Raw genomic sequence first — 13,226 nt, forward strand, 5'->3', positions numbered from 1 at the left:
TGACTGACAGCACAGCAGTTTACTTCCTTGAAAAGAATCAATAAAAACCATGCGTTGACCCGGTGGCTCAGTCTATCTCTGAAGGCTGAGTCCCTTGGTCTCGCTCTTAAATCTTACTTTTGTCTCTAGTACTTATTCAATCTGCGCCGCCCCTCTCGTGTCCCATTTGCCCTTGCCACGCTGGACGTGACAATCTCCCCTGATTATATTTTCAGTAGTCACTGAATACAACCCCCATCACTTGGGGCTAGAGCTTCCTGTCAGCTGTGGTGGAGCAGCTCTCATGGGGACTTGGACTGTAGAGGCCCCATCATGGAGAAATGAGAACTGAGCTACTAGAGCCTGGACACCACCACAGCCAGGACTTCTGGAATTGTGTCATGTTCGTCACCCAACCGTCCCACGTGGAGGCCCTGTGAAGGACATGAACTGCCGTAGCTCCCTCCGCTTAACCTTCCAGCTCTTACCTGCTACAGATGGCCTAACCTGTCCCATCAGCCTGACAAGCATATTTACTTCCCCCAGAGAAGACCCCTACATGAATTGAGCTACATTATCCAGAATTCTATTTTGAGATTCAGGCTAAAAATAAATCACCGTTTAAGAAGTTACCCTTCATCTGTTCCTATGACTGACTTAATTTGTTTTACTGACATTCAACAAAGCACTGATGGAACAATTCTCAGCATAGGGAGTATGAGTTAAGATAACTTTGGAACGTGAGACATCTGTTTGGGATGGAAGATGTCTAGACAACCAGAGAGGTAGGAAGACACCAGCGCATGTGAGTCCGGGCTGGGGAGGAGAGCTAATATATCAGAAGAATCACCAGTAAGGAGCTGGGAGGTTATCTGAAACAAACATTACACCTTCTCTTAAGTTGGTCTGGGATGGAATCTGTCCACTGCCTGCAAACCTTAAGGAAATGAGTGAATCAAAGTCCCTAATCCAACCCCCTTCAACCAGTCTGCATGAAAAGGCAAGGTGAGGCTGAGGCAGGCCAGGCCACTGCCAGAACTCGGGCACTGGTATAACTTAGGAAATGCAACTTTCCTGCTTCCATGTGTCACTCGAGTCCCTTCTCCAAATGGCATCTGGGTCTGAGGTTTCCTTCTGGCAATTAGAATAAAATCCAAACTTTTCCCATGGCATCTACAGCCCTGAGTTATCTCCCTCCTCACTCACTAGCTCAGACCATCCTGGTCTTTCAGCTCCTCAAACACCCAGGCCCTTTCCGGCCTCAGCAATTTTTCCCATGCTTTCCCCTCTGCTCACATAAGCTTTCACCCACTCTCACACAGCTGGCTCCTCACCTGCAAAGCTTCATTTTACATGTCACTTTCTGAGATGGCCTCTGACCATCCCATCTATCAAAGAAAGGTCCCCTGTTGATTTTTAAACTCAGGCCTTTGTTTCTTTGTAATGCTTACCTAATTTTTTTGTATTGTTTTGCCTATCTACTACTTTCATGTGTTAAGTGTCTAGGGCAGGAGTCAGCAAACGTTTTCCTTAAAAGGACCAGATTGAGGACTACCTCCTCCTGTCTGTCACATACCCTCTTTTAAAAAACTCTTTGAAAATGTAAAAACCATTATTAGCTCCTGAGCTATAAAGACACACGCAACAGACTAGATTTAGTCCACAGGCTGCTGACTTGCCCAGACCAGTGCCCATCAGTCCTTAGATGTGCTCTTTGTTGAGTTAAAAATCAAAGGTGTCCCAGCGACAAGCCTGGAGTCAGTGCCGCTGATCAGAGGATGTATGTTAACTGTTCTTGTATACAGCAAAGTGAGAGCTATTTTTCAACATTTAAAGTGAATAAGTTTTATGAGATTCCTGAGGGATGGTGATTAGTTAGGGAGTAATTGGAAAAGCAAAAATACAATTAAGTAAAATTCCTATTTATGTTAAAACCACCTTAAATTTAATAGAAAAAAAAAACGTCCTGGAAGATAACTGCTTATCAATCCTCACAGTAACCCTCAGAGGTAGGTTATTATCTACATTGCACAGAGTGAGGCTTAGAAGTTAAACACTTTGCCCAAAGTCACACAAGTAGTACGTGGAGACGAGGAGACATAAATGAAGGTCAGTCTCAATGCAAAGCCCTAACAACTATATGAATATAATTGTTAAAACATGCTATCGACTTGAAACAAATTGTCTGTTTGGACAATCTATTATCTCTCCCAGATTTATGAAACCTGCAGATTGCAGTGGAAGTTGGGGTTCACCACCCTGATCTTCCTGACTGAGGCATTCATTCCCCCAGCTGCTGGGAGTGATGGCTGCTACACAGCTCAAAACAACCCCTCCGCAGGAACTGCCCTCAGCCGAAGGAAGCCACCTAACCCAATCATGCCCCTTCCCAGGGGCACCCTTTATCCTATGACTGCAGCCTAGTGAGCGTGAGTGTGTCAAGGCCCAACCCCTGTGGCTTCAGGTGGGATGAGTCAGAAGGGCCATCTCAGCTCCGGAGCCCCGCGTGGAAGCTGGACGCCTTTGCTGGGACTGTACCCCTCAGTTCTGCAGAACCCTGGGCTCTGCCCAAACCTGTTCACTCCCCAACACTTGTGTTGATCCTAAGAGCGTTTTCTAATAATCAACATCCTCCATGCAAATCTCCATCTCAGAATCTGTTTCCAGGGAACCTAACCTAAATTAGCACAGGTGTTTTCTGTCCTTGCTCAAGTCATTGGCAAAAAATGAATCAAGACAAACGGCAGTACATAATGGATTCTTAGGCTGTCAGTGTTCTTACGCTGTCCATGAACTAGAATTTATATACAAAACTGTATACTCGTAGTATGTGCTTACATGCATTTTTATGGGAGAGAGACAGTAGTTATAATTGGCTTTTCAAAGGGGTCGACAATCCAAAAAAGACTGAAAACCACAGCACTGCAAACAGGCTAACACTGATCCATTATAAACGTCAACTTCGTTTTTTGAGCAGTTGTTTAACCACATATAAATCCATCCAATGATCTTATACAGCCTACATTTTTTTCTTTTTAAAAAAAATACACCATGAGAGGTGCTATCAAATACCTTGCTGAAATGTTTCCTACAATGCTCCCCTGATATATCTCTAATTCAACTGAGTGTTAAATTAGTTTTGTTAAGGCAAATAGATGTCTGGCTATGTCCTTGAATTCCCTTTTAACCAGATTTTTATAACATTTCCACACCAAAAGTAATTCTCTTTGAGGGAGAAGACAGAAATAAAATAGGACTTGAGTAATTCTCCTGTCTGCTATCAGTTAACAATAGAACATCTGCCCCCTGTGAACCTGCCACTTTCTCCTTGTTTCTCTGGCTCAAAAAAATATCTGAAAGTCTTTCTTTTTTTCAATTAGTGAAGCCATTGTTTCTTTATTCTGGCTCCAAACAATCTTACGATTTCTGTTATCCTTGGCTTTGCCCTAAGCCTCAGATCACTGTGGACCTTGCGCTAGCTCTAGCGCTCACTGTGAACAGAACTCGTCCCAGGCCGGGCCCCGTCTTGGGCCTGCAAGCCGCCTCCTTCCTTCTCCTTCCATGTTGTGTACAAGCTCTTTTAAAACAGAGAGCCTCAGAGTAACATCAAGGATTCATTTCTCTACCTCCCAAAAGAACTTCCAGAAAAGTGTGTCTCAAAACTGTCATCAGTAAAACACCTTCTTAAACCTTTATGATTACCAACCTGATGAACTGTGGAACCGCCAGAACCCTGAGCATCTGAAGACCGGGTCACGGGAAGGGGAGGTACAAGATCCGTTTTTGAACTGCAGAGAGTTAAGTTTTAGAATTCATTTTTGAGAATCACAATTTGAGTTGGAAGAGGGGGATAGTGTAGAAAGCATGTTTTATATATTTTGTATTCCTTATAGTGCCCGCCACAATGCTTTACACAGACAGGCTTTTAATAAGTGTTTTTGAATTAAGTCGGTCAGGTTCAGTAATTTGCCCAAAATCAGAGCAAATAAATAGAAGAACCAAGAATAAAACATAGGTATGGTTCCCATGTGCTTTTCTTCCTGTAATATGTTATATAAATGGCTTTCTTATTTGTTTCTGAAGAAACATTTATTGATCATTTATGCTTTTTTGTAATTCTATGGAACTATAGGTAGCCATTACCTACATTTTACAAATAAACGAAAAAAATAAACAAAACCTGGACTATACCTCTCTCCACTGGGCTAGCCTGTCTCCCAATTTATTAATGTTTATCAAAATTTTGAGTCTTAATTTAGAGTTTAATGTTTAACATTCCTACAGAGTAACACAAAGTACATGAATTTCTATGATTATAGTACTTATACAAATGGATGCATAATTATTTCATTAACATTAATTTAAAATATAGCACCTACAGTGTCAAGTGAGATATGGTCACTTTCCTCACAAAGTAAAATTAACACAAAGATACAAACTCCTATAATATGATATTATGCCAGCTTCTCTCAAATATGGCTGCATCATTCACAATAGAATAGTTCATGCATTTTTTTTTTTTCTTCTAAAAGTTTCAGTGCATAGCTTGGAAGTGCCATGATTCAGACTAAGTATGGTCTAGATCTGCGCTATCCAATACGTTAGCCACTAACCACACATGACTACTTAAATTTAAATATATTAAAATTAATAATATTCAATTTTTAGCTTCTTGGTCACACTACCTACATTTCAAATATTTAATAGCCACAGATAGAGAACATTTCCATCATCACAGGAAGTTCTATTGGACTGTGCGGTTCCGGAGCCATGAGGGTGATGATGTCCTTAGGTGTGGTACTTACTTCACTTCTGAGAGAACAGATCGCTCTCCATCTGAACACTGGGACCGGCGATACTGGCGGTAACTTCGCGGCGAATGAGAATGCCTGATGCGGATTGGGTCACCTTGAGTCCTGAACAACCAACCAAACAACGTGGAAACAAACACACCCTAAGTCAGAATAGGAGAATTCCTTACTATTGATTCCACAAAGCACTAATAATGACTGAGAGTTTAAAAAAGAACTTGACCCTTCTGGGTTCAGAAATCCTTTGTGGCTTAAATTTCACAAGTTAACAACAGAAACGTGCTCCCTCCACCATAAGTGAAAACGAAACTTTCTATAGTATTTGGATGTATGTGTTTATAAGTATATTTTTTAACCACGAAATTGTAATGAAATTATTCCCTACAGTTGAATTCTTTCCAGTAGTGTGAAAGAAAAAAATCTACAATGCAGACAAAATGGCATTCCTACCAGAAAAAGGTGGTCATTGTCCTGGCTACTAACTAGCCTGTCATTAAAAAGTCCATCTTTGACCTAAAGATGAGAGGGTTGGGGGTGAAGGTTGGGAGGGTGTGTACCAACCTGCAACATGACCAGAGTGAGAAGGAAATATGAGTGAACGAAGGGAAATAAAGCAATAAACAGCTCCTACTTCTCTTAACCAATTATAGCACAGCAGAAAACAGAGTAAACAGGTTATTTTCTGCTGCAGCCTACACTGAGTGGTAGTTAGGGAATCCCCATGCTTTCGGGAAGCGTGTTCAATATGCTAGTTCTGAAATAGGGATTGGATTGGGCTTATAGGACAGGGTTTTGTGGTCAACATAATTCTCTTGATGCTAAATAATGACTAAAAGGAAACTTTGTTACCAAGCAATAAATATCTCAAAAAAAACCAATTTATATTTTAAAATGAACATCAATCACCCAAAGTCCCTTTGAAACTACCATATACAAACAGGCAGTTAACAAGAGATAAGAGTGATTGTACTGGGTTGTCGGAAAAGTCATGATGTATTTTTTCTGTTTTTCATTGCAAAAATGCATCATGACTTTTCCGACAACCCAATAGTACAGGGGAATGATTAGCTTTAATACACCCTTTTAAAGTTTCTTTCCCTATAGTTTTTAAATTTTAGTTAAAATGTAAAGACAAATGCACACACTGCTTAGAACACCACTGAAGAGTTACAAGGGATCACTCACTTATAAGCACGAATAAAACTTCTGTGAAAAGATTTTCAAAGACATACTCACTCCACTTTAGTGTATGGAATCTCTTTTAATTGTTCTTCTGACAATCCAGATGGATCCACAAGTTCCTTCCTAGAAGGGAACAAAGCAAGAAAATTAAAGTCGGGATGCTGATATAAATACAAATACTTTCCACAACTTGTCCCAAAACACAGTGTTTGCAAAACTCACAGGAATATAAGCCAGGAACAAAGATTTAAAAACGAATGTATTCAAGGAAAACTGGGAGGGAAACCTTTTCTGTAACTCTTCTAACTTCTTCCAACTTTTCTATATCTAGAATGTAGATGGCTCGCCAGCCATCCCCAATTTCCCTATAAAAAATTCCCTTCTCTCCCCTGTAGTAAGTATCTTTTTTTCTTCTGATTCTGTTTTCCTGGGTATTTATTTGTAAACTATTGGTCTATCTGAGGCCCATTTACAGGCGAGGCTAAGTGGTTTTAGGAGAGATGTCAGGGCTGCTGGCATGGTAAGGTGGCACCACTGTGAGTGCCATGTTGTACATAATGATGACATTGAAGATGATTTGACAGGCTTCAGCCCTAGGCAGCCTCTTAGTATCAGTGGTCATCCTTGTAAATGCCTTCAAACTACATGGGTTTTAAAACAATGAGAAACAAAAAACAAAAAAAAAACAACTAGTACTCACTGAATATGCTTCCATAACTCTTCTTTTGCTTGGATATCAGGGCTTCTCCTATAAATAGAGAAAACACCACTCGTCTCTGCAAACGTGCTTCATCTAACAACCTCATAGCTAACTCTAGCAGGGCTACAACACTCAGTTTTCAGGCTGTGAGGCTCTTGCTCGCCAGCTGAGCACAGACAAGGAAAGACTGGGCAGGAGAGCTGATATGGGATGGTTAGCATAAAGACACCAGATGATTTATCTGCTAGCACCACTGAAGAACAGTCACATATAAAGCAGCTGGAACCAGGGCTTCATTTGATGACAGAGCTTAGGACTGCAGGGGCAAATCCACCTACCCTCCAGTGGTGATGTTACAATGGAGAATAATTCAAGGCTTCTCTTTCTGATCCTTCTAGCTATTTCTAAGTAAAGGCAAAAGAAGAACCCCTCCTTATTCTATTCGTATGATCTGTAATCACCTAGTAGAAACAGCAACCACAAGGGGAAAAGAAACGGTGGGACAGCCCAGGCTGGCAGCTTGTGTGCCACTGACCCACCTTTCACACCACATCTGATGATATGATTCTGGGCCCACAAAGGCCGAGACCTATCTGTGACCCATGCTGTCACCCTCCATATGCCCTTCTCTATCCTTCTGTACAGATCCACAAATCTCGCCCCAAGAACAACTTGAGTAGAAAGGAGTTCCACCACTACCTTTAGCTTCCTAGAGAGAGAAATTCAAAGTCAGCATCCCTGTCTCATACTCCCCCTAACAGCAATGAATGCTAGAATTCTATTATCACTGCAACTGCTGCCACAAAATGTCTTTTTCCTAGTGAGAAAATGATAAGATGTCATCAGTCCTTTCAAAAGAACTGAGATCTAATAATAGGGCCAAAGAAAGGACCCCAAACCCTAGCAATTCAATGGCCTGGAGCTAAGCAAAGCCACTGACAGACTCTGTCTTGTGGAATTTTACATTCATAATTGGTATCGGCATTTGGGGGCTCAATATCACTTTCAGCATAAGATATGATCATTGCTTTCATTTTTCTCAGTTAATAAAGGCACCACATAATAAAGGCATTCTGGTAGGGCCTTCTGAGCCCACAGAATGGCAGGATGGCTCAGCTGGTGAGAGCACGTGCTCCTAACAACAAGGTTGCTGGTTGGATTCCCGCGTGGGATGGTGGGCTACACCCTCCCGCAGCTAAGATTGAACACGGCACCTTGAGCTGAGCTGCCTCGAGCTGCCCACGGGCGGCCAGATGGCTCAGTGGTTAGAGCCTGGGCTCTCAGCAACAAGGTTTCCGGTTGGACTCCCATGGTGGGCTACACCCACCTGCAACTAAGAGGCCCGATGGCGACTGGACTTGGAGCTGAGCTAGCTGCGCCCTCCACAACTAAGGTTGAAGGACAACAACTTGGCTGTTCCCCTTCCCCAATTCCCCAATAAAATCTTTAAAAAACAAAAACAAAAACATGATATTGTTACTAGATTTTATTAGAAGAAAAAAATTGTGTGCTTAAAAAATCTGAAGAAATGCTTCCTTGGAAGGATTTCTTGTATGGAATCCACCTTTCCCTACATTTGGCTGGCCTGATACATAAGACAATATGTGAACCCGTTAAATGATACTGACTGAAAAGGCACAAATATTAAAAAGCATTAGCAGTGGCTATTTCTGAGTGTTGGAATCGCAGGTAATTGTATTTCCTTATTTATAATTATTTATATTTTCTGATTTTTTTAAGCTAAGAAAATTTCTTATGCTAATAATCAGAAAAGGAAAAAACATAAGGGTATTTTCATGTTTAAAAAAAAAACAACAAAAACTACTGCTACAATACTAAGGGAAATGCCTTTCTTTCCCATCTCGGAAGAATTAGCAGAAATGTTATCTTAACCTGAATGAGAACATCAGCCATAAATATTGGTCCTAAAAGATTCAAAAATGTAATCTATGTGTTTACGTTCTATAGCACTATAATAGTCATATATTTAAACTGAGTTCTGAAATGGCCAGCAATTTCAAACAGCTTTAAGGCAGGGGAAAGTGCCAAAGCTTAAAAAAAAAATGCTAATTTCCTCCAATTGCTAGACCACCTGTGACTTAACAAATGTAAACATGTGCTAATGAGGAATGTGTTATTTTTATGCTTACATCTGCACACATTTAATCAGCAATTTAAGATGAATTCATGATCCGCAGCTCAACATCATTTTGTGGATTTAGAAAGCTGTGGCATTTTAACAGCCATTTTTCTTAATTAAAAGGCCCTTAATTATGCAGATGTTTTACTTGAACTTCCCAAATAAGTTCCTGAGGAAATAGAACCGAGTTGTCCATAAGTATAACATATATAAAAAATACACAGCAGTCCCACATTAGTTCAATATTCTTCAAAAGCATCCCTCATTCACCCCTTATAGCAATAACCCAATATTCAATTTTAAGAGAAATTACTTTGATGAGACATCATTTAGAAATCATTTTCCTTTCTTCTGAAACCCTAATATTAGACCACTTCATAAATCTACAAAGGGTTAAAACCCCATCATTGCATAGTGCTATTCTACATCCCCCAAACACTCCAATTATATTACCTAGAAATATTATACTATAATATATGCTATATAGGCTATAATATATAATATACTATATTTTGTGTACTATATTATACTAAAAGTAAAATAATAAATATGACAGCATTTGACTTACTATTTTTGTAATCTTACTATTGACCACTGCTCTGAAAGGAGTTCAACTTAAGAGTTGAAAATATGTTACTGAGAAAAATGTTAAGTTCACAAAACATCTTTATTGGAAGAATTCAAAGTGCCTAATAAGTACCTCAGTAATTCCTCATCATATTCCTGAGTGGTCGGAATAGGTATGATTAGGAGATATCTTAATCTTCCCCTCCTTCCTTCTCCCCACTCAGAATTAAAGAAGGATTAGGAGCCACGGAACCAAGCAACCTGGCCGCTGCAGATGTAGCATATAATACATTACAAGTTTAGATTTAGCACAGGCTTTGTGCTAAATCTTTATCTAAGGCACCAGACTTCTGTATGGTGCTTAACTGGGAACACCACTTCACCCTGACAACCGCATCTTCCACATTATCAGTATTTCTTCAATAAAAACAGTTAAGACATTATGGCCACCAGAGGGAGCCTGGGCCTTCTCGCACACACAAGTTGAACTATTGTTTTAGCTTGAACGCCTCTTCCAAATATCCCAATAGTTAAAGGCTCACCCATGTAGAAAAGTAGTTTCATCAAAGTTTTCTAATGATAAGTAAACATGAGCGTCATGGCAATGCAGCTGAAAAATGTACTAGATAGCACTATACTTCTCAGTGTTTTACTAGATGAGGTCCAATCATATTTCAGCTTAAAGAGTTTTAGGAGAGCGGGGCTATGTATTTTACACTACTGTATGTCTCTGGTATTGAACAATGAATATGATTTTCTAGTTTTCATTAGGGATTAAAAAAACAGAACAAATGAACCACATTTGGATGATGTAGCATAACATTCTAAACCCTCCACATAAGCAATGTATAGATGCTGCGGTAGGAATTCAAGTATACAGTAGTCCCCAGCTTATCTGCAGGGTATACATTATAAGACACCTAGTGGATGCCTGAAACTACAGATATGCCAAACCCTATACATACTGTGTTTTTTCTTATACATATGTATGATAAAGTTTAATTTATAAATTAGGCACAGTAAGAAATTAACAATAACTTATAATAGAACAATTATAACAATATACTATAACAAAAATTATGTGAATGTGGTCTCTCCCTCCTATCTCTCTCAAAATATCTTACTGTACTCGACTCATCTTTTCACTTCAAGGAAGCACTTTATGGCTCTTCTTTGGCATATCCGAATTGCTGGCATCATTACTCTGGTGCTTTGGGACCATTATTAAGTAAAATAAGGATTACCTGAACACAAGCACTGCAATACCATGACAGTCAAACTGATAACCACGATGGCTCCTAAGTGAGTACTGGGTGGGTCAGCATATACAGCATGGAGACGCTGGACCAAAGGATGATTCCCGTCCCAGGCGCAATGGAGTGGGACAGCACATGATTTCTTTATGCTACTCAGAATGGTGCACAATTTAAAACTTATGAATTGTTTATTTCTGGAATTTTCCATTTAATATTTTCAGACCGTGGTTGACCACAGGTAACAAGTTGCAAAAGGCAAAACACAGATAAGGGGGAACTACTGTAGGAAAGTAACTGAGAGACAAGTAGTTTACTGTATATCTGAAATGACAAATATAAATACATGTGAAGAACAATTTAAATTATTTTTTTCAGATAGTGCTCTACCCATATTTCTACTTTCTGAATAAGCTGTAATAGTTCCTAGTGGTTTGTAAATTCTCACAGAACCAAATTCTAATTTTTATGTGAGTTGGCCCTGCCCTACTCTCTTCACATCTCACCTCCCTCTCATCTCAAGGGGAAAAAAGTCAAATACTTTGTATATTTCTAGAGATTAACCAAGACCTGGAGAACTTACTAATTATAGTAACTGCAAGTGCAAGAGTTTATGATGTCACAGGTACTTGATATACGTGATGTGACTTAATGTTCAGCAAAATTACATAAGGATGGTATTATCTGTGTCATAGAGATGACACTGGAAGTTTGTGGAGATTAGGTAATAAACTAACATCGGGAGGCAAAATGTAGAGAGAGTCCTAACAATTAGCAGCCAGGAGAAACTTCCTTTTTAAAAAAAGTTTTCTTACATTTATTGGGGTGACAATGGTGAATACATTGTATATTTCAAGTGTACAATTCCATAATACATCAGATGTATATTGCCTTGTGTGTTCACCACCCAAATTCAAGTCTCCTTCTATCACCATATGTCTGACCCCCTCTGCCATCTTCTACTGCCCCCTACCCTCCTGCCTTTCTGGTCACCACTATACAGTTTTCTGTGTCTATGAGGTTGTTTTGTTTGTTCATTTGCTGCCTTCAGTTTTATATCCCACATATGAGTGAAATCATGTGGTTCTTGACTTTTTCTGTCTGACTTATTTCACGTAACATGATAATCTCGAGATCCTTCCATGTTGTCGCAAATGGCAGTATTTCACCTTTTCTTATGGCAGAGTAGTATTCCATTGTGTTTTTGTTCCACATCTTCTTTATCCAATAATCTATCAAAGGACACTTTTACATTAACTTTTTCAGAAAATGAGGAAAAGGGAACACTTCCCAAATAATTTTAAGCAACCAGTATAACCCTCTTACCAAAAACCTGACAAGACACTACAAGAAAATTATAGACCAATATTTCTCATGAACATGAAAACTCTTAACAGAATATATCAAATGGAATCCAGTAATATGCAAAAGGGATAATACATCAGGACCAGGAGGAGCTTATCGCAGGAATACAAGGATGTATCATTCAAAACTGAATCAATGTAATTCCTCCACTAACTGAATAAAAAAGAAAACCCACATATATATACTCATCTCAATAGATGCAGAAAAAGCTTATAACAAAATTCAAAACTCACTAATGATAAAAACTCTCAACATATTAGGATGGAAGGGATCTTCCTCAGTTTTACAGCTAGCATCATACTCAATGTGACATACTGAATGCTTTCCTTGAGAACGAGAACAACGCAAGGATGTCTTTCTTACCAGTTCTACTCAACACTGTAAGCCAACACACTGTACTGAGGATCTAGCCAGTACACTAAGGGGAAAAAGAAAGAAATAAAAGGCAAAAAGATTTGAAACAAACAAAAAAAAAGCTGTCTCTGTTCACAAACAATATGATTGTAAATGTAAAAAATCCTAAGAAATTGCCAAATAAAAAAGCAAGCTACTAGAACTAATAATTTAACAAGGTTGTAGGATGGCAAGATACAAAAGTCAGTATTTAAAAAACAATTTGTGGGCTGGCCAAGCTGCTCGTTGGTTAAGAGTTGGCTTGGGAGCATGAGATCTGAGCAGCAGGGCCGCTGGTTCGGATCCCACATGGGCCAGTGATGCTGTGCCCTCTACAGCTAAGATGGTGAACAACAGCTCGACCTGGAGCTGGGCTGCTGTGAGTCGCAGGCAATGGCATAGGCTGCAGTGAGCTGCCATGAGCAGCCGTCCAGGGGCCGGCAACAGATCTGTCTCACCTGGGAAGAGTGCAATGATAATACCAACATGGGCCAGTGAAGCGATGTCCTCCACAACTAGAAAGAAGAACCAAAGGACAGCAACTTGTCTATTACCCTTCCTTGATTCCCCAATGCTGTTCCCTCCCCCAATTCCCCAATAAATTCTTTTAAAAAATATATGTTTTTCTATATACTAACAAACAATTGGAAAATAAAAATTTTAAACGTACAATTCAGCACCATTAAAACTATCAGATAGGGCCGGCCGAGTGGCGCGTTGGTTAAGAGCTGACTTGGGATACCAGAGGTCCCCGGTTCGGATCCCACATATGAGGGCCAGTGACACTGCCCTCTACAGCTAAGATGCTGAACAACAGCTCAACCTGGAGCTGGGCT

The 13,226-nt window shown here is 39.8% G+C and overlaps 1 protein-coding gene across 3 annotated transcripts in view; it reads right to left on the minus strand.

Moving 5' to 3' along the window:
* Positions 1-13,226, minus strand: part of EPB41L4A (erythrocyte membrane protein band 4.1 like 4A) — a 258,505-nt gene that overhangs the window by 2,860 nt on the left and 242,419 nt on the right. For all 3 annotated transcript variants that reach the window (XM_019659141.1, XM_019659144.1, XM_019659142.1), the window contains 4 exons: positions 6,673-6,720; positions 6,027-6,095; positions 4,785-4,895; positions 3,686-3,767 (listed from right to left, as the gene is read on the minus strand). In XM_019659141.1, coding sequence (XP_019514686.1) covers positions 3,686-3,767; positions 4,785-4,895; positions 6,027-6,095; positions 6,673-6,720 — 310 coding nt within the window. The remainder of the gene's footprint in view (positions 1-3,685; positions 3,768-4,784; positions 4,896-6,026; positions 6,096-6,672; positions 6,721-13,226) is intronic.

Source organism: Hipposideros armiger, unplaced genomic scaffold (genome assembly GCF_001890085.2).
Source record: "Hipposideros armiger isolate ML-2016 unplaced genomic scaffold, ASM189008v1 scaffold_296, whole genome shotgun sequence".
Lineage (NCBI taxonomy): Eukaryota > Metazoa > Chordata > Mammalia > Chiroptera > Hipposideridae > Hipposideros > Hipposideros armiger.